Raw genomic sequence first — 21,593 nt, forward strand, 5'->3', positions numbered from 1 at the left:
TGGTTAGTTTATGTAGATGGCGACGGTTTAGGGGTTAAATACTTTATTAGGGATTGCGGCGGGGGATCGCGGTTGACAGGGAGATAAACATTGCGCATGCGTTAGGTGTTAGGTTTTATTTAGCAGATCGCGGTTGACAGGGAGATAGACATTGCGCATGCGTTAGGTTTATTATTTTAGCAGCCAGTTTAGGGAGTTACGGGGCTCCAATAGTCAGCGTAAGGCTTCTTACGGCTGCTTTTTGTGGCGAGGTGAAAATGGAGTAAGATTTCTCCATTTTCGCCACGTAAGTCCTTACGCTGTATATTGGATACCAAACTGCGCGGGTTTGGTATACCTGCCTATGGCCCAAAAAACTACGGGCGACGGCAGAAATATATGCGTGTAACTTCTAGGTTACGCCGTATATAGGATACCAAACCCGCGCAAATATTGGCGTCGCCAGCTTTTGCGGGCGACGATTTTTATCGGATCGACCCCCCTGGTGTATTTCCTTCTTTGTAGGTTTTATTCAAATAATATTGCAATATTAAATAGAAAAAGGTTCTGCATTACATATCTCTTATTAGTATGCTCCATTCAGCATTTGTGGTATTGACTTTAATATCTAGAGTCATTAAATATAATTGAAGGGTTATTACTAGGCTGACCATATTGCCGCTTTAAAAAGGGACACATATGAAAAATACATATGTCAGGGCTGTTTTCAGGGCTGTTTAAAGAAATGGTTTTGTATAAGAACCCTCACATATGTATTTTTCATATGTGTTCCTTCTTAAAGCGGCAATATGGTCAGCCTAGTTATTACATTTGATGCACAACAGTTGTCACTTTTGTATGCATACAATTGAACTATAGAACATATTTAACTTGCACATGATTTCAGTTAAGCCACTGCTTCTCTTATTGGAACTGCTGTTAGCAAAGAGTATCTTAAACATAAATATATGTGCCTGTTTACCAGCAATATAAATACATTAGTAATAAAACTTTTTAAAAGTCCATAAAATACAGATTTTTCTGTAGTGCTCATTAGGGAAATTGAGAAAAGGTGGAAAAAGTTTTGGTAATTTTCCGCATACATTTTATTTAATTAACTGTAGACCTTCCAACTCTAAAGATTAATTCATAGAGTGCACAAATATAAAATAAAATGTTAGAGGAATAATTCAATGTTCTATAAACTATGGGATAGATTACAAGTGAAGTGCTAATTTAACGTGCACTCATAAAGGGACAAACTTGCACGTTTACGGGTGCACGTTACATATCCAGCCATTTCAAGTGGCTGGTTAATGCACCCGCAAGCTTGTGGTAGCACTTTGCGCTAAGCAAAATTAACCATAGGTCAGACCTCTGGGTATTTAAAAAAAAAAAAATCCCCAATTTCCCCTGAAATAAAGAGTACATTTCCTTTCTGAAAATAAAAAAATAGTAGCAATTTTAGCATGAAAGTTATAAGGGGGAAAAGTGACGGGATGTGGGGTGTTAGAAAAAAAAACAGCACTGAAAAGTGCCTTTACATTGCAGTTTTTGAGGACTATGTTTTAAACTGAAAATATATATGTATATGCTTATATATATATATATATATATATATATATATATATATATATATATATATATTTATTTATTTATGTGTTCATATGTGTATATACACATATAAACACATAAATATATATGTATATACACATATAAACACATAAATATATATGTATATACACATATAAACACATAAATATATATGTATATACACATATAAACACATAAATATATATGTATATATACATATAAACACATAAATATATATGTATATACACATATAAACACATAAATATATATGTATATACACATATAAACACATAAATATATATGTATATACACATATAAACACATAAATATATATGTATATACACATATAAACACATAAATATATATGTATATACACATATAAACACATAAATATATATGTATATACACATATAAACACATAAATATATATGTATATACACATATTAACACATAAATATATATGTATATACACATATAAACACATAAATATATATGTATATACACATATAAACACATAAATATATATGTATATACACATATAAACACATAAATATATATGTATATACACATATAAACACATAAATATATATGTATATACACATATAAACACATAAATATATATGTATATACACATATAAACACATAAATATATATGTATATACACATATAAACACATAAATATATATGTATATATTCATATACATATATATTTTAAATTTGCTGCACACCACTGCGTGACTTATCCCCTGTGCTGTGTTAGGTTCTCTGCCATGTCTCACGATGTCCAGGCACTTAACTTGTAATACCAGTGCACATTTGCGTGTGTTGGTATTACTGAGTGGAGTGCATATATTGTGCCCGCAAAAGCGCAATTTTGTGCTCCATTTGTAATTTAGGCTTTTAAGTTTAACCTCTGCAAATAAATTAAGTAAATAACTAAATTTCCTCCCAGGAACCACAATGCATTTTAACTCGGCAAAAAAAATGCTGTTGCTGAGCAAATCAGATGCAACATGATGACATAGCAGCCAATCACTGCCTGTGTCCTGCTTAAGAATTGGCTAGATTACGAATCTTGCGTTATGAAAAAAAGCAGCATTAAGCCTCATAACGCTGCTTTTTTACTACCGCTGCTATTACGAGTCTTGTAGGTACAGCTGTCCCGCACACTTTTTTTACCTTACCGCAAATCAACTTACGCAATTTGCGTATAGTCTCTTTTCAATGGGACTTCCACAGCGCCAGTATTACAAGCTTTTATTTTAGGCCAAAAAGTGAGCGGTACAGCCTATCCCGCAAGATTCATAACGCATTCTAAAGTCAGTAGTTATGAGTTTTACACTACAAAGTCGTAGCATTAAACTCATAACTAAAGTGCTAAAAAGTACACTAACACCCATAAACTACCTATTAACCCCTAAACCGAGGCCCTCCCACATCGCAAACACTAAAATAAAATTATTAACCCCTAATCTGCCTCTCCTGACATCACCGCAAAAACATATTACCCTAACCCTAAAACCGCCACACTCCCGCCTTGCAAACACTAGTTAAATATTATTAAATCCTAATCTAGTGTCCCTAACATTGCCGCCACCTACCTACATTTATTAACCCCTAATCTGCTGCCCCAACATCGCCACCACTATACTATATTTATTAACCCCTAAACCTAAGTATAACCCTAACCCTAACACCCCCTAAATTAAATATAATTAAAATAAATCTAAATAAATCCTACTATCATTACCTAAATAATTCCTATTTAAAACTAAATAGTTACCTGTAAAATAAACCCTAAGCTAGCTACAATATAACTAATAGTTACATTGTAGCTATCTTAGGATTTATTTTTATTTTACAGGCAAGTTTGTATTTATTTTAACAAGGTAGAATAGTTACTAAATAGTTATTAACTATTTACTAACTACCTAGCTAAAATAAATACAAATGTACCTGTAAAATAAAACCTAACCTGTCTTACACTAACACCTAGCACTACACTACAATTAAATAAATTATCTAAATTAAATACAATTAAATAAATTAAATACAATTACCTAAAATTACAAAAACAAACACTAAATTACACAAAATAAAAAACAAATGACAAGATCTTTAAACTAATTACACCAAATCTAATAGCCCTATCAAAATAAAAAAGCCCCCCAAAATAAAAAAAAAAACCCTAGCCTAAACTAAACTTTCAATTGCCCTTAAAAGGGCCTTTTGCGGGGCATTGCCCAAACAAATCAGCTCTTTTACCTAAAAAAAAATACAAACCACCCCCCACACAGTAAAACCCACCACCCACACAACCAAACCCTCCAAATAAAACCCTAACTAAAAAAACCCAAGCTCCCCATTGCCCTGAAAAGGGCATTTGGATGGGCATTGCCCTTAAAAGGGCATTTAGCTCTATTGCGGCCCAAAGCACTAACCTAAAAATAAAACCCACCCAATAAACCCTTAACAAACCTAACACTAACCCCTGAAGATCCACTTACAGTTTTGAAGAGCCAACATCCATCCTCAACGAAGCCGGGAGAAGTCCTCATAGAAGCGGCAAGAAGTCCTCAACGAAGCCGGGAGAAGTATTCATCCAAGTCGGGAGAAGTGGTCCTCCAGACGGGCAGAAGTCTTCATCCAGACGGCATCTTCTATCTTCATCCATCCGGCGCGGAGCGGGTTCATCTTTAAGACATCCGGTGCGGAGCATCCTCTTCCAACGAAGTCTTCTTCCAGAATGAATGTCTCTTTAAGTGACATAATCCAAGATGGCGTCCCTTAGATTCCGATTGGCTGATAGAATTCTATCAGCCAATCGGAATTAAGGTTGAAAAAATCCTATTGGCTGATGTAATCAGCCAATAGGATTGAACTTCAATCCTATTGGCAGATCCAATCAGCCAATAGGATTGAGCTTGCATTCTATTGGCTGTTCCAATCAGAATTCTATCAGCCAATCAGAATCTAAGGGACCCCATCTTGGATGACGTCATTTAAAGGAACCTTCATTCGTCATTAGTCGTCGGAAAGAAGAGGATGCTCCGCGTCGGATGTCTTGAAGATGGACCCTCTCAGTGTCGGATGGATGAAGATAGAAGATTCCGTCTGGATGAAGACTTCTGCCCATCTGGAGGATCACTTCTCCCGGCTTGGATGAATACTTCTCCCGGCTTCGCTGAGGACTTCTTGCCGCTTCGATGAGGACTTCTCCCGGCTTCGTTGAGGATGGATGTCGGCTCTTCAAAACTGTAAGTGGATCTTCAGGGGGTTAGTGTTAGGTTTTTAAGGTTTTATTGGGTGGGTTTTATTTTTAGGTTAGGGCTTTGGGCCACAATAGAGCTAAATGCCCTTTTAAGGGCAATGCCCATCCAAATGTCCTTTTCAAGGCAATGGGGAGTTTAGGTTTTTTTTAGTTAGGGTTTTATTTGGGGGGTTTGGTTGTGTGGATGGTCGGTTTTACTGTTGGGGGTTGTTTGTATTTTTTTTTTTTTTCAGGTAAAAGAGCTGATTTCTTTGGGGCAATACCCTGCAAAAGGCCCTTTTAAGGGCTATTGGTAGTTTAGTTTAGGCTACATTTTTTATTTTTTTTTTGGGATGGCTTAGGTGTACTTAGTTTAAATATCTTGTAATTTGTTTTTTATTTTGTGTAATTTAGTGTTTGTTTTTGTAATTTTAGGTAATTGTATTTAATTTATTTAATTGTATTTAATTTATTTAATTGTATTTAATTTAGATAATTTATTTAATTGTAGTGTAGTGCTAGGTGTTAGTGTAAGACAGGTTAGGTTTTATTTTACAGGTACATTTGTATTTATTTTAGCTAGGTAGTTAGTAAATAGTTAATAACTATTTAGTAACTATTCTACCTTGTTAAAATAAATACAAACTTGCCTGTAAAATAAAAATAAACCGTAAGATAGCTACAATGTAACTATTAGTTATATTGTAGCTAGCTTAGGGTTTATTTTACAGGTAAGCATTTAGTTTTAAATAGGAATTATTTAGTTATTAATTGTAGGTTTTATTTAAATTTATTTTAATTATATTTAATTTAGGGGGTGTTAGGGATAGGGTTAGACAGGTTTAGGGGATAATAAATAAAGTATAGTGGCGGCGACATTGGGGGTGGCAGATTAGGGATTAATAAATGTAGGTAGGTGGCGGCGATGTTAGGGGCGGCAGATTAGGAGTTAATATTTAACTAGTGTTTGCAAGGCGGGAGTGCAGCTGTTTAGGGGTAAATATGTTTATTATAGTGGCGGCGATGTCCGGAGCAGCAGATTAGGGGTTAATAAATATAATGTAAGTGTCGGCGATGTCGGGGGCGGCAGATTAGGGGTTAATAAGTGTAAGATTAGGGGTGTTTAGACTCCGGGTTCATGTTAGGGTGTTAGGTGTAAACATAAAATGTGTTTCCCAATAGGAATCAATGGGGCTGTGTTACGGAGCTTTACGCTGCTTTATTGCAGGTGCTAGGGTTTTTCTCAGCCTGCTCTCCCCATTGATGTCTATGGGGAAATCGTGCACAAGCACATACAACCAGCTCACCGCTGACTTAAGCAGCACTGGTATTGGAGTGCGGTATGGAGCTCAATTTTGCTCTAAGCTCACTTCTTGCCATTTAACGCTGGGTTTAAAAAAACCTGTAATACCAGCGCTGTAGGGAAGTGAGCGGTGACAATAACGTGCAAATTAGTACCGCACCCCTCATAACGCAATACTCGTAATCTAGCCATAAGTGTTTAACACATTTGCAGGAGTTAAATATGTAGTTAGTTACCAAGGAACCTTAGTGTAATAATATGTCAATTTAAATACCAAAAATCACTGAATGGCCACAGTTACATTTTTTTTCAATATAACAATTATTTTATATTTATTTCAATCTATATTACTGTTTGTTTTTTATTGTAATCACTATTTAATTATTTTAAAAAGTCTTTATCTTTGTGACTAACTAAAAGTTCACCCCTTGCTAAATAACCTAGGACCTATACATAATATTACCCTCTTTAATATTCTATCATGTATAAAAATATGACATATTTTCAAGTATATTTGCTTACAATTTGCATAAATACTCTCAATCCGCCCGAGTATTTTCATTCTTATTCAATTGAAAGGATGCATAACGCTTGATTGTTGTAACCACATGGAATTTTGTTATTTAATCAGATTTATTATACAAATATATTATAAAATATCAATTTTATGCTTCAGTAATATGTAACTGTTGTTGCTGAGTGCTCAGGTGAAGAACCAACACCATAAAACACACAAAGATATTATTTCTATGTGTGCTTTAGTCTTGGCTAGTTTTGCTTCTTCTCTGGAGTTCACCAGAAAGCAGGCAAGGAACGTTTGTAGCATTTTTCTTTTAACACAAATTAGAACATGCAGTTTGTTTGTTTTTTTTTAGTTACGGATGGGAGGGCGGACAGCGCCTAAGACTAAATACTGGCTACACTATTAGGAAGACCCCCTATTAGGTCTAGGAGTAATAGCAGTGGAGGATAAATAGGAGCGCCTAGGGCTTAGGTATAATCAGGAATCACACTATGATTAAAAATATATTAATTTATTACACCATCTCAATATAAACAAAAATATTAAAATATTAAAATATTAAAATGAGTACGACCATTGATTTGAACAAGTTATTTGGACCCTCGTTAGAGGATCTTAGCTCAATTGGATCAGTTTCTCTTCTGGTTGTAACAGATATAGAAATTAAAACAGGTACTGTGCTTGATCGCAATAAGAAATTAAATCAATACTGTGCTTAATCACAATAGTAAATTAACTTAGCTTAGTTACACAACATATAGTACATATAATTGTGACAAAATAGTGGAATCGGTGATTAAAAAGCTAATGTGGAAAACTGTGGTCAAAAAATGTTGTACCAAACAAAAAAGTGGTAGAAAAATCCAAAGAAATTCAATTAGTCGAAAAATCAAAAAATCAAAAGGTGAAAAAAATGACAAAATAAAAGACAAAACCGGTTTGTCAAAAGAGTGAATTATAAATATGTGCTTAAAAAGTTATGTGATAAATGATGTCACAATGGTGATAGTGATTCTATTCAATTCTACAATCAACCATAATACAGACTCCTAATAGGAAAAGAATCTCATATAATATGCAATGTTATTGACCCAAAAAACAAATCAAAAAACAATATAGTAACAATATTCTCGTTACCAATATAAGGCTAAACGAATTGCAATGTTGCTGGCAAAAACTTACAAATATGTCAATGAATTATTAAAAAATACAAAATATTAAAAAATTAGAATACAGATTCTATAAAATGTCCAAATGATTAGTCCAATTGGAAATGATCCAAACTGTAGGAAACTGTTAGAAGAGAATAAAAACAATATCCTTAGAGGCTGTCCTGATCCAGAATCCTAGTCTTTACAACATGGACCTGAAAACAAAAACAGAAAAAATCCTCACATAAAGGGCCTATAGGATAAAGTCTAATGGTAATCAAACTTACCCCAAAAGCCAAAAGTCCTGGTACTGATGAAGCCTCACAAATCTCTACGCGTTTCGGCCCTGCAGCAGGGCCTTTCTCAAGATAAAAAGTTTGTTTTTTTTAATAGCTATTTTTAGCCAATGACAATATCTGGCAGAAGTGTGAAAAAAAGCACTTATTGTTTCCTGCAACACACCTGGCAAATAGTGTGTGTGTGTGAGACAACGTATGTCTGTTATTTTTGATGCTATAGGGTAGATTTATTAAATGTCCACCAGACATCGCTAAATGCAGCAGTGTTAATTTAATTTAAGAAAATATTTTCGTCAAAGTTTTTGTCAGCAGCATGTTTTTAGTGACTAACACTTAACAATAATTAAATTAGTATTTAGTCAACTGACTAATGACTAATAAAACTATGACGAAAATCCAATTCCAATTTTTGTCAAGGAACGAAACTAAAATTGGAGGGTCTAAGGGAGGGACGTCACTTGAACTTCCGCTTTCCTCGGAGTTCTGCCTGTCTGTTAGAGATTGAGCTAGAGTGAGACACAGTGAGCACGCATGGGAGAGAGAGTGAGAGACACAGGATCCCTCTGTCTACCTGGGACTTCTGGAAGAATGCTCCATGTCTGGAGACTGGAATTTGGATGTGATTGTTGTGACATGGTGGTGAGTTGATTTTTTTTTTTCTCCTGGGTGTGAGCACAGCAGTACTGGTTAGCACTAACTGAAGCAGCAGTCAGCCAAGTGGTTATGTCATTGATTGAAATACATTGCAAATGCAGTAATGCCCTATTCCCTTTGCCTCCTATTGTGTCAGCCTCCTCTTGTGACTATACTTAGTAGTTAGTACAGTGACTCAGTACGTTAACTCTAATGACCACTGACCACCACTTCCTGTCCCATCTAATTTTTCTAAAAGGTGAATTTATAAAGGGCACTGATCTGATCCATCTGATGGGCCTGACAACTAGGGACAAGTGGGGGGATGCCTGCCTGCTCTGCTGCTGCCCTTGCCCACTGCCCAGTCCCAGTCCCACCAGCTATACGTAGGTTGCTGAGCTGACTGACTGACCCCTGCCTTACACATACACACATACAGCAATTTTCTGTTTTCTGTTTTACCATTTTGACTACTAGTAATATCTTTCTTTTTGTGTAACACCAGTCACCACCAGGTAGCAACATATGCTGCACAAACTGTACAGAAATGTTAGCATCTGGGAGAAAGAGAAGAGAAGATCTATGGATGCATTTTACATTTAATGCTAAGGAGAACAAGACCCTTTGCAAACCATGTGGAGTGACAATCACTGGTAAAAATACAACAAACTTGAAGCGTCATTTGCAGACGAGTCATCCCGAAATTCATACAAAGGTATGCACACTTTACTTAAATGTTTCTTAAGCTAACATTATAATAGTCAGGGAGGTAACCCAAACTGGTGTTTTCACTAAACTTAAAGGGAAAATGGGACATTAAACAGGTTAAGATCTGTGCATATGCTAAAAGGGCTAATTAATAAATAACAGTTTGCAAACAAAAAAAATGTTTAAAAATTGCTGTCAAGTATTTTTTTTTTATATTTTTCAAAAATTAGCAAAATGAACTACATAGCTAAGCTGCCCCCTGGCCTGGAGCAGCCAACTCAAACCCCCCCCCCCCCCCTTATCAGTGTTTAACACAGGCATTGTATTTCAACTGAGTTCACAGCTTCTAGGCATGCTCCAGCAGATAATCCTTATGCATTTTTGCATTCTACCAAAAAAAAAAAAACAATAGATATAGATACAGCCAAAGAAGGAAACGTTTGTAGGGGGAGTTAGAACTTTACAATTCAGAAACTAAAAAGAAAGGGTTAACGGTTAGCACTGCACTATAAAACTGCAGGTAAAGTAAATCCATGAAATGGATGTATATGAGATTGATGTTGGGGGTGGGCTGTCTGTAGTATTCCCATCATTAAGAGTATTGTAGTATTGAAGTATTCCCATCATTAAGATATTGACGGTTAAAAAAAAATGAATGTAAACCTTTTCTATAATTTATGCTTATTTGGCTGTGTTCTGTCCTCTTCTTCTTAGGTACCAACAGATTGACATGGACCGGACATCGTGTGTGGTGCATACCTTACAACTTGTGGTCCACATGGTGCAGAAGGAGGCAAGTGTTAAGAGAATCCTTGATAAAGCAAGTTCAGTAGTGAAACTCTTTCACAAGTCTTCCGTTGCAACACAGAAGATATTTGAGCAGTGTGGCCTTATTGTTTTAAATGATTGCCCCACACGCTGGTCAAGGACATTCAACATGATCACAAGACTCCTCAAAGTGAAAGACTCGGTCTGCCAAATCGCAAACAACATGGGATGGGACACCTTTCTCCCTAGTGAATGGCAAAAGCTCACATCATTGCATGACCTACTGCTGTCATTTGCAGAACATACTAAAACCCTCCAGAGTGACACTATGTCCATGTCCCTGGCTGTCCTTGCCCTCTTTGATCTGCTCAGTCACTTTGATGACTTTAAGCAGAACACTAGCTACCAAGACCTTGCCACAATTGCACATAAAATGAAAGGGAATTTGAACCAACGTTTTGCTTCATTCTTAGATACAACAGATGAAAGGTTCTCCCCACTTGCAGCTGCTGCTTGCTTTGTCAACACCACTGTCTGTGGAACCCTTGTTGATGTGGATGATGATAATATTCATGAACTGCCTAAACAGGCAGAGGAGTATTTTGTAATAAAATCCACAATGCCCCACACACAAGATTAGGATCTGTCTGAAGAAGATGATGCACTTGCAGTTGCAGAAGAGGAGAATATTGAGAAATCAAAGGAATAAGCCACACCATCCACATCAAAGCACCCAGTCTTTTGGTTTTTCTCAAAATGCCATAGAAGACCCAGGCAGAGGACCTCCCCAAACAGCATAGAGCAGCAGATCAGAAAATATAAGGAGGAAGAGCTTTTGCAACAACCCATCACTGATGATGACACTGGAACAGATTTTTGGCTGTCAAAGTATGATACTTTTTATCACCAGTTAAAACCTTTTGCATTAGACCTGTTGGCTATGCCAGCTTCTCAAGCCTTTGCAGAGAGGATATTCAGTGTCACAGGTGACCTCTCTCAAGGCTTGGCCGAAGAGAGCAAGGGTCATATTGGCACAAATTGCTTTCCTTAAAATGAATCGAAACAAATAGAAATGTTTTTATTCTCCAGTTATTTATAACATATTAAGAAGCATTGTAGCATTTGGGTTGTGGTGTGCTTCACTGCTTATTGCTATAGGATGAATCAATTGTTCTAATTGTCAAATATATTCATAAAAAAAATGCATAGGCTAGTGCTACAATGCCATTAGTGAGTGTGTGTGGATTCTGTGGAACTATAATAACAAACACCACCAATCAACTCTTTTCTCTCTCTCTCTCTCTCTCTCTCTCTCTCTCTCTTCCTATTAGTATTGATAATAAAGGTAAATATATCACACTAAAGAAAAATAAAATTAGACCAGTAAGTTTAATAACAGTAACTTTCAATTAGATGCATATTGTTGCTATGAATGAATGATGTCATGTCAATGAATCTAGCAGTGAAAAGTATTCACTCCTGCTAATGACAGCACTTCCTAAACCTATATAGATGGCCAGATTTATAATTTGGCAGAGTATGCACATGTCACAGGCACTGCCACCCTCCATAGAGGGGTGCTGTGCAGGTGGCACGTGCCTTCTCTGCCTAATTGCTACTGACTGAGGTGTCCGGTGTCTGTCCTATGTGGTGCATGGACAGGAGGACACCTGATATCTCAGAGAAGAAAAAGGCTGCCTTGTACAATTATGCCTGTCCAGTTAGTCAGTGCAGTCTTATGTCAGGCCCATGTTCTGCTCCTAGGGGAGTCGGCAGCAGGACCTCAGCGTAAGGCTGCCCTACCTTACACCCATCCACTATGTGCTGCCACTGCCAGAAATGTAAATCCAGCCCTAGTAGCTAGCTAATAGCTATAGGTGCTTACTTGCTGTCAAATTTAGCACTGAATAGTATTCTCTGCTGTATTGACAGCACTTCCTATAGCAACAATATGCATCTCGTAAGTTAATGGCGTGTTCTTAGTGTGATACATATTTACCTCTAGTGTCAATGCTGAGAGAGGAGTTATAAAAAGTGGTGATTGTTATAGTTCCACACAGTATGGCAGCTGGCATTGTATTTGTAGACTCTGTGCTTTTTCTTTGAATGTATCTGAGAATTAGAACGGTTGAAATTTGAAATAATAAACTGTGTGAATATGTGAACAGTTAGTAACTGATTCTTAATATAGAAATAAGCATTACCCTCGAGTATTGGTTAATTACTTTAGTAGTAATTTCTTTTAACATAGTAATTACTTTTAACATCGTATCATGTCCACTCGCACATTAATAAATATAACCCTTAGTCTGCTGTTTCTTAACTTTTGTTTTCGGCGAGCCTGCTTTCAGAGCTTAAAGGGCCATAATACCCAAATGTTTAAACACTTTAAAGTGATGCAGCATAGCTGTAAAAAGCTGACTAGAAAATATCACCTGAACATCTCTATGAAAAAAAGAAATATATTTTACCTCAAAAGTTCCTCAGTAGCCACCTCCCATTGTAAAGGATTTCTAAGCAGCATTTTAGTGTGTCTGTCCTAGGACAGCTTAGGGTATGAGCCTCGTGAACTCTCATGTTATTTCACCAATCAGGTAAAGGAAGCTTACTATGAAATCTCATGAGAGTTAAGTCAAATCTCATGAGATCACAGTAAGAGTTCATGACCTCAGCACTGCTGATGCTGATTGGCTGCTGTTCATTTCTTCATTTTTTTATTTTTTTTTACCTGCAGCTGGGAGCAGATGAAGTATAACTTTTTACACAGTGCTTACGCTGCTGAGCTGAGGAGATTGTGAGGTAAAATATCTTCCTTTTTTACATAGAGATGCTCATGTGATATTTTTTTCCTGTCAGCTTTTTACAGTTATACTGCATCAGTTTCAAGTGATTTAGCATATGAGTATTATGTCCCTTTAATAAAGCATCCCCTTTGTGCGATTTTAAATAGTGTGTGCACATATGCCAAGCAGATTTGGCATTACATTTGATTTTTCAGTAGTGTCATACAAAGGAATAAAATAAATACTTTTATTATGACCCAGTCAAGATCACTTACAAAGCAAAGGAGCACTTTAGACATACTAAAATGTTTCCTGACATCCTAACTTAGACAGGAAAAAAAATATTATAACACATTTCTGTTTTTTTTCATATCTCCAAAGAACACTGAAAACATTTTTGTTATAATAGATAACATGATAAATGTTACAAATAGCTATACAAATAGTTAAGAATAATTGCTCACTTGTGAGATTTTTTCCAGCTTATACCACTTGGACCAGCTCCACAGTCATAGGCTTGAATAATAAAAGTATACTCCTTCTGAAGTTCACAGTCAATTGGTCCTTTTGCTCTGAGACGTCCTTCCCCCGAGGTCTTGTTCAGAACTACAGCCTCAAAGGGTGTCTCTTGCCCATGGATTTTAAAAGCACATATTTCTCCTGTAACAACAAAAGATTAAGGGTACATGAGAAAACATCAATAAATGGAAATAATAATGTGGGGGGCAAATGGGTTAAATGCTAAAGTTAGGGGGTATTAGGGTTACCTTAGGATTAGGGTGGCGGTTTAGGGGTTAATAGGTTTATTATAGTGGCAACGATGTCGGCAAGCAGCAGAATAGGGGTTAATACATTTTTTTAAGTGGCAGCGATGTCCGGAGCGGCAGATTAGGGGTTGATAAATTTATTTTAGTATTTGCGATGTTGGAGGGCCTCGGTTTAGGGGTTAATAGGTAGTTTAGTGTAGTGTACTTTTTAACAGTTTAGTTATGAGTTTTATGCTACAGCTTTGTAACATAAAACTCACTACTGACTTTAGATGGCGGTACAGATCTTGTCATTTTAGGCTGTACCGCTCACTTTTGGCCTCACAGCAAAACTCGTAATACCGGCGCTATGAAAGTCCAATTGAAAAAGGACTTTTCTTAAAGTGCGGTACTGACGTTGCGTGATGGTCAAAAAAGTGTGCAGTACAGCTATGCTGACAAGACTTGTAATAGCAGTGGTAGGGAAAAAGCATTGTTATGGGCCATAACTATGCTTTTTGAGTCATAACGCAAAACTCGTAATCTAGCTGTGTATTAATTTCATATTAACAAAAAACCAGTGTTGTCAGACTTTACAGGGGCTGAACTCACTAAAAATCTAAAAGAAAAAGGGTGGAACTCTCGAGCACTGTGAGATCTCTTTCATGTACTGTATATATATATATAAAGGAGAGACAAGTCCAGTGAAATATAGCACTGCGTGATATGAGAGTTATGCTACACTTACACTTTGTGCTTTGTATTTTATATCACTCTACATTCCAGAATGGGTCCTTTCAGTATTATTGCAAATAAGCTTTGCACTTTCTCATTTATATTTTAATACATTTAGATTTAGATCTAGCAGTGATTTTACAAATTCTGATTATGTTTTGAAAGTTTTTGTATTACTTAACAAATTAGGATCATAGTTTGTATATTTCTGTGTAGCTTTCACAAATTATATTTCACCTTGCATTTGCTGCATTGCAAAACAGATGGTTTCAGAAAGTAGGAGGGACAGGGCAGTTCCCTGGGCTAAACGGGGAGATCCCAGGTTATGTCTAAAGCTCTTTCACCACTCTTGTGAAATTTTGTAAGCAGTTTAAACAAGCTGGTCTCACTGATATATCTTGCCAGATGTATGCAAGTATAGTTTGCTCAAAATTCCCAATACACTTATTTTAACTAACAGAAAAGTAAATATATACTAAAATATAGACAAAAGCAAATTTTAGTAAAAACATGCCATGTCATTTGAAATTCATGCTAGCCTGAGCCTTTATATAAGCCCCAGGCGTTCTCCAGTTACCTTCTCTCTCCCATGTGAAATGTTGTATCCCAAATGGCTTCTTTACTTTCTATGGAAGGTATCTTTCATCTCTCTGGGACTTCCAGGTTCCTCCTTTTCTCAGATTCAGTGAGTTAAGCCCCTGTTGAGTCTGCACTATAATCTCTTTCCAAACTAGAGAATGTTTGGTTATCTGGCCCATAGAAAGTAATGAAGCTCTCTGGGAAACAGTTTTTGAGATTCAACTTAAATAGAAGAAATTCAAAGTGCAATGTAATTTGTAAAAGATACACATAAATATACAAAGCATGATCTTAATTTGTTAAAGTTACACAGAAGCTGTTAACGCATAACCAGAATTTGTAAAATCACAATTCTAAATACACTGATGTATACAAAATAGAAAGTGCAAAGTTTAAATATAATAAAAGATAATCTGAGATGTAAAGTAATATAGAATACAAATCACAAAGTGTAAATGCAGCATAATTCTCATGTCATGCAGTGCTATAGTGCACTTGGCTTGTCTCTCTATCACATACAGAAATGCAGGGAATGCCCCTTGGAGAAGTATAGCAAAATCTGCCTTTTGAAAATTTCACTAGGGATTTTGCAGTGATGGAGGATCATTTTAGAATATCTCACCTGAGTGGCAAGCTTTTGAATATCAGGCCCTGGAAGAGAAGTAAAGCTAGGAGGGCTAAAAACACAAGCATAAGGAACTATAGGAACGAATTTTCATTTTTACTTATATTATGATTAATTCTGAGATTTATAGATTGTCAACTACATGACCATCACCTCATAGCTTTGACTCATCTGCCACTTGTATAGCTTATATTATCCCTAGTGGATTTTTAGAGAGGGGTTTGGTAGGATTTAACATGTAAAATGCAATGTTCTTTATCAATAGTTGCTGTGAGTCAATCACTGCTCTGTATCTTACTGTTATAAAAGGATAATTATTAGTTGGGTATTACCAGCAGATAGGGGTTTTTCACTATTATATGTTGCTATCATACAGGTATTAATCACTTTTATGTGTGTGAAAGGCAGAAGGGTGTTAATCACTGCTATATATGTTACTGACAGAGGTGGTCATCAAGCTGTTACTTTCTGAAAGGAGTTAATCACTACAGTTTGATAGTAAAAAGCACTGTTGTCTCTGTGTAGTTCCAGAGTAATGATAAATAAATATGGTGCAGTATGGGTGCGGGCCAAAGGCAGGATTTTAGGAATAGGAAATTGAAGTGAAATAAATCTTAAAATGCCAATAAATAAATTTAACATCAATCCAAAAGAAAAATCACAGATGCAAAAACAAAAATGGATAAAAACAATTGACTATTTAATACATGGCTTTCTATAATAATTGTGTCATATTAATGAGCCCCCCTGCTGAGGGAACAACCAGTCAAAAGGTCAGTCTGTATGACTTAACCATACTGCCCTGAAATGTTTTTAATAATTACTAAGGGCCAGATTATGAGTGGCGCGCTAACAGTTCCACACAAGTGATATTCTGTTTATTGCTTGCGCGTGTTGGATGTAGCACGTTTTACAACTTGAAGTTAAACACGATCGCTTGAGCTCAATTTAATTTAATGCACTTTGGGAAACACGTAAAAAATACATTTAAAAGTATTTTTTTTTTAAATTGCTCAAAGACAATCTCGGGTGTTAGGAAATTAGGTCATAGATATAACATGTATATATGTAATGTTTGGTATACAAATGTATTTATGTGTTTATATGAAACAACAAAAGATATTTTGGTGCACATCCAACCACTTAAGTCCACTCTTTCATGGCATATCAGCACATGCCTCTGTCTGCCAAATACACTTACACAGCTTCCAATAAGATTGGGACAAACATCCCACAACAATATGAGCCCATATCTGTGCTGCAAATATGATCATATTCTGCTAAGCCAGTCTACCACTTACAAGGTGTCCCACATCAGACCCAGCCCAGGTGTGTTCCTGATAAATATACTCAATAAGCTAGAAAGCTTCACATTGTGTAGACATGACTTGCTGCAGTGTGGAAACTGGTTAGTATAGGACCGGTCTGATGTGGGACACCTTGTAAGTGGTAGACTGGCTTAGCAGAATATGATCATATTGTGTGACTGGGATCCCATTTCATTTGGAGGCATTTTTTAAAAAGCAGAAAAAAAATTTGCAGCATAAGTATGGGTCAATACTGTTAATACTGTTACTGTTGTGGGTGTGTTTAGCAGATGGAAGTGTGTTTGTTTTTGCAGCACAGATATGGGCTCATATTGTTGTGGGATGTTTGTCCCAATCTTATTGGAAGCTGTGTAAGTGTATTTGGCAGACAGAAGCATATACTAATATGCCATGAAAGAGTGGACTTAAGTGGTTGGATGTGCACCAAAATATCTTTTGTTGTTTTGTAATTATTTTGGTCACTTTGGTAGGACTCCCACAATATGTGTTTTAAGTTTAAACAGTCCTTTTGTGGTGTGCGTAACCAAAAAACCCCTCTGTTGTATGTGTTTATATGAGTATATATGTATTAATAGATACATCTGCATACATATTTAGACATACATATAAGTGCATTGGAGCCCTTTGCAGTTATGTAGCTGAAAAAAATGTTAAAGCATATGTATGCAATATTCATATGTAATAAAGTGTTATACTGTGTATTTACTGTAAATATTTCACATTCCAATGTTCTGCCCATAGCAGAATATGTTCTATGTATTTTTAAACACAATTATTTATATAAATAAATGCAACATTTTCTGCTATGTGAACAACATTGTAATGTGAAATATTAATATATTCATGTTTGGTTAGCGCACTTGAGAAAATGTGATCGGTTTTCCGTGTTAGTAGGGTGTTAGGTTATTTTCCACTTTTCTTGGTCCATTGACACTTATGGGGGAATACGTTATCATAATATTCGATGTTCGACTTTTTGCACGCATCGGGTTAGGGCTCAAGTGAAACGTTTTACTTACAACTTGTAAAACAAGCTATACCCAACGCGAGAAAAAAAACTTCCTTCTAGCAGAGTTAGCGCACAAATGCTCCACTCGTAATCTAGCCCTAAGACTGCAATACTGAAGCTATAACAATTTCATGTTAAAGTGAAAGTCAAAAAAGTCATGGTTAAACTTGGTTCAGATGGAATATGTAATTGTTCTTAAAAGACCATTAAATACAGCAGAATTACACAATCTACAAATGCACAATGGAAATACAGTGCACCAGCACTTACTCTAAATTTCAAATTTTCTGTAGATTTTCTTCTAAGAAATTTCAAATATTGCTTCTATTTGCCTGCCCACTATAACATGTGGCAGTTATCAGCCAATTACAGATACATATACATATATACTGTGAACTCTTGCACATACTCAGTAGGATCTGGTGCCTCAAAAAATGTGCATATAAAAAAACTGAGCACAAATTGATAATGGATATAAAATTGATTTTTTTTTAAGTTGCATCTGAAATATGAAAGTCTTACTGACTTTAGCATCCCTTTAAAAATCTGCAAGCTTTCACAGTGTCTTTACTTCATGAACCTACAGTTTGTAGCTTTTCTCAGTTTTTCTTTTAAATTAACAAGAATTTTGTGTATTGCTTTGTACAAAATCATATATCTTGAGCTCTGCAGTTTTCATTTTATGCATAGCCACAGCTGGCTCGTCAGCTTATGACCTAGTCATTTTTTTTCCCCTGCACTACAGCTGTTCCTCCGCACAAGTGGGAGAAATAACACAAGACCAAACGAGTGGTTGTTGTCAATTAAAACCAACTCACTTGCAAGTGCTAGCCACTGCTGTTTTTGGCAGCCACACTTTTAATACAACCTCTTATGTTGCCTGGAGAAATAGAGTTTATTTTTATCTTTCATACCTAGCATAAGCTGCAGGATACATTTATAGTAATTACTGAATCTCGATGGTCTGCATCAAGTGATTTCACAAGCCTTCTTCCTGACAGTAAACACTGTATTCTGCCAATTCAGTATCAGATTTATTTACACTGTGTGATATCATGTGATTCTGTCTAATATAGACATGCTGGCTTAAATTTGTGATGGAAATAAAAAATAAAAATAAAACAAGAATGAAGGAAGGAAGAGAATTTAAAAGAATAGTTAACACCTTGAGATTGTAGTATAAAATACAAACAGTAGTATAAAATACAAACAATATAAAGTACAACAGCTTTGCTTTATACTTTATTTATTTTCTTTTTTATCTGTAATTTCAGGATTTTGAACCCTCTCACATATCTGCCTCCAAATGGCTTAAGCTGAGATAAGATAAAAGCAGCAAAACTAAATATGTTTTTCTAGCGTGATGGCTGTGTCTAGCGATGTCTTTCCCAGAAGCAGGTCCTTCAAATAAAGCAAGTGCTGAGTGAAGATTAGCTATTGCAGCAAGGAAAGTGTTAATACATTCGCAAAATGTCAACACTCACCTATTGTTTTAATTTGTTGGGCAACTGTAGAAAATATAGTAATTACAAAGCGTTTACCTTTAAACATCTTGCAGACTGTACTATATTAAAAAAAAAAAAAAATAATTGTTGTAAAATTCGAATAAAAAAGTATTTTTTTTGCATGTGACCCCATACTAATTATGGATATGAACTTGGTAATCAAGGCTAAATTCTATTTCAGATATGTTTTATGAATGGGTAAAGTACATAGATATATCACCCTAATCTTACACTAATATACTAATATATAAATCACAAGATTGCCCTTTTACAGGTAATATTCATCTTTTCCCCTAACATATCAGTTGTGGTATTTTACATTATATAGGACATCAATTTCATCCACATGGCTGCTCTTCAGTACCCACTTGAGACCAGGCTCTGCAGTGCCCTTATTCCATGACTGTCAAGAAGACAGATCAGGTTGAGGGGAATGAGTGAGGTCCACCAAGATAAAATGAGGGATAATTTAGTTCTGAAATGTTCTGTCAAGACCACTTCTACCAAGCAGGCATTACAGAGATATAGTATCCTAGTTATTATAATTGCTGTGGTCTTTAGAAGCCTTGATCTTGTCATTCTTTCTAGTGATATCTGTAGATCAACTATGAACTTAAAAATGGTAAGCTCGGTGTGGAGGACACTTACTTGAAAAATCAATACAGCTATTACCGTTACAAATAAATGCCCTGAACAAATGTCAAATCTTGTAAGCGCTCATGTAAGTGGCGACACAAAATCTAACCTTTCAGTTGATTCGACAAGAAGAGAACCATGGGTTGTTCTAGTTTCCATGCAGATAATGAATATTCTCAATTCTGTAAATCCCTGTTTTGTATATAAAAGGGACAGTAAACTCTATAATATAACTGCCATACAATGTTTTATTTAAAGGGACATGAAACCCAAATTTTTCTTTCATGGACTGTATAGAACATACGATTTTAAACAACTTTCCATTTTACTTCTTTTATCAAATTTGCTTTATTATCTTGGTATCATTTGTTGAAGGAGCAGCAATGCACTAATGGTTTCTAATTGAACACATGGGTGAGCCAATGACAATCAGTATATATATGCAACCACCAATCAGCAGCTAGAACCTAGGTTCTTTGCTGCCCCTGACCTTACCTAGATAAACCTTTCAGCAAAGGATAATAAGAGTAGGAAGCATTTTAAATAATAGAAGTAAATTGGAAAGTTGTTTAAAATTGTATGCTCTGTCTAAATCATGAAATATTTTTTGGGGGTCAATTAAATACAGTAGAATTGCATTATCAACAAGTGCATAATAAAAAAAGACAAAACAATAGCACTTACTCTGAATTTTCAATGAGCAGTAGATTTTTTTTTGACAAAGTTCAAAATTTAATTCAATTTCCCAGCAATTATATAATGTGGTAACCATCAGCCAATCACAGACTTGTATAGGTATACACTTTGTGCTCAATCATGAAATGTTAATTTTCACTTTATTGTAAATATATCAACATTCCAATATTCATTCTTTTTTTCATGCATTTGCAAAAAAAAAAAATGAAATTTGAAAAATGTGCTTGTTCAACACTTGACAGGTTGTAGTTCAACTTTTGCTGTAATCTGCCTAACACAGATAAATACTACACAGTGAATCATTTACATCTTGACCACCATCAAATAAATAGGATAAGCATACTAACTGGTGGTGGTTTATTAATGGATTGCTCTTGATTTGCAAAACAATGGCCATTATGCTTAGAAGCTGATAGTTTTAAATGTAAGAATTTATATAGATTTTGCATGTCTACCTTATCAACATCACTAAAATGCCTTCAAAACATTACCAAACAACTGACTGAAATGAAGAAAAAACCTCCCTCTATAAAACTGTGCACTCTAACATATGCACTTGAAAACAGTAATAATTGAACAAAAAGACAACCATATAAGCTTTAAAATAATGAGACATGACTATAAGAAGAGATATTTCACTGGGGCAATAGAGGCTTTATGAATTCTGCATGCTGGACTGAAGTGTAGCTGAAAAATCCCATTGACACAGAACATCCGCAGCAAGACCCTTGAGACACCTTTTAT

The 21,593-nt window shown here is 35.6% G+C and overlaps 1 protein-coding gene across 1 annotated transcript in view; it reads right to left on the reverse strand.

Annotated features, from left to right (window-relative positions):
* CLSTN2 (calsyntenin 2) overlaps positions 1-21,593 on the reverse strand; it is an 869,931-nt gene that overhangs the window by 507,824 nt on the left and 340,514 nt on the right. The window contains exon 3 of the mRNA XM_053711602.1: positions 13,455-13,650. Coding sequence (XP_053567577.1) covers positions 13,455-13,650 — 196 coding nt within the window. The remainder of the gene's footprint in view (positions 1-13,454; positions 13,651-21,593) is intronic.

The sequence above is a fragment of the Bombina bombina genome, chromosome 4 (assembly GCF_027579735.1).
Source record: "Bombina bombina isolate aBomBom1 chromosome 4, aBomBom1.pri, whole genome shotgun sequence".
Lineage (NCBI taxonomy): Eukaryota > Metazoa > Chordata > Amphibia > Anura > Bombinatoridae > Bombina > Bombina bombina.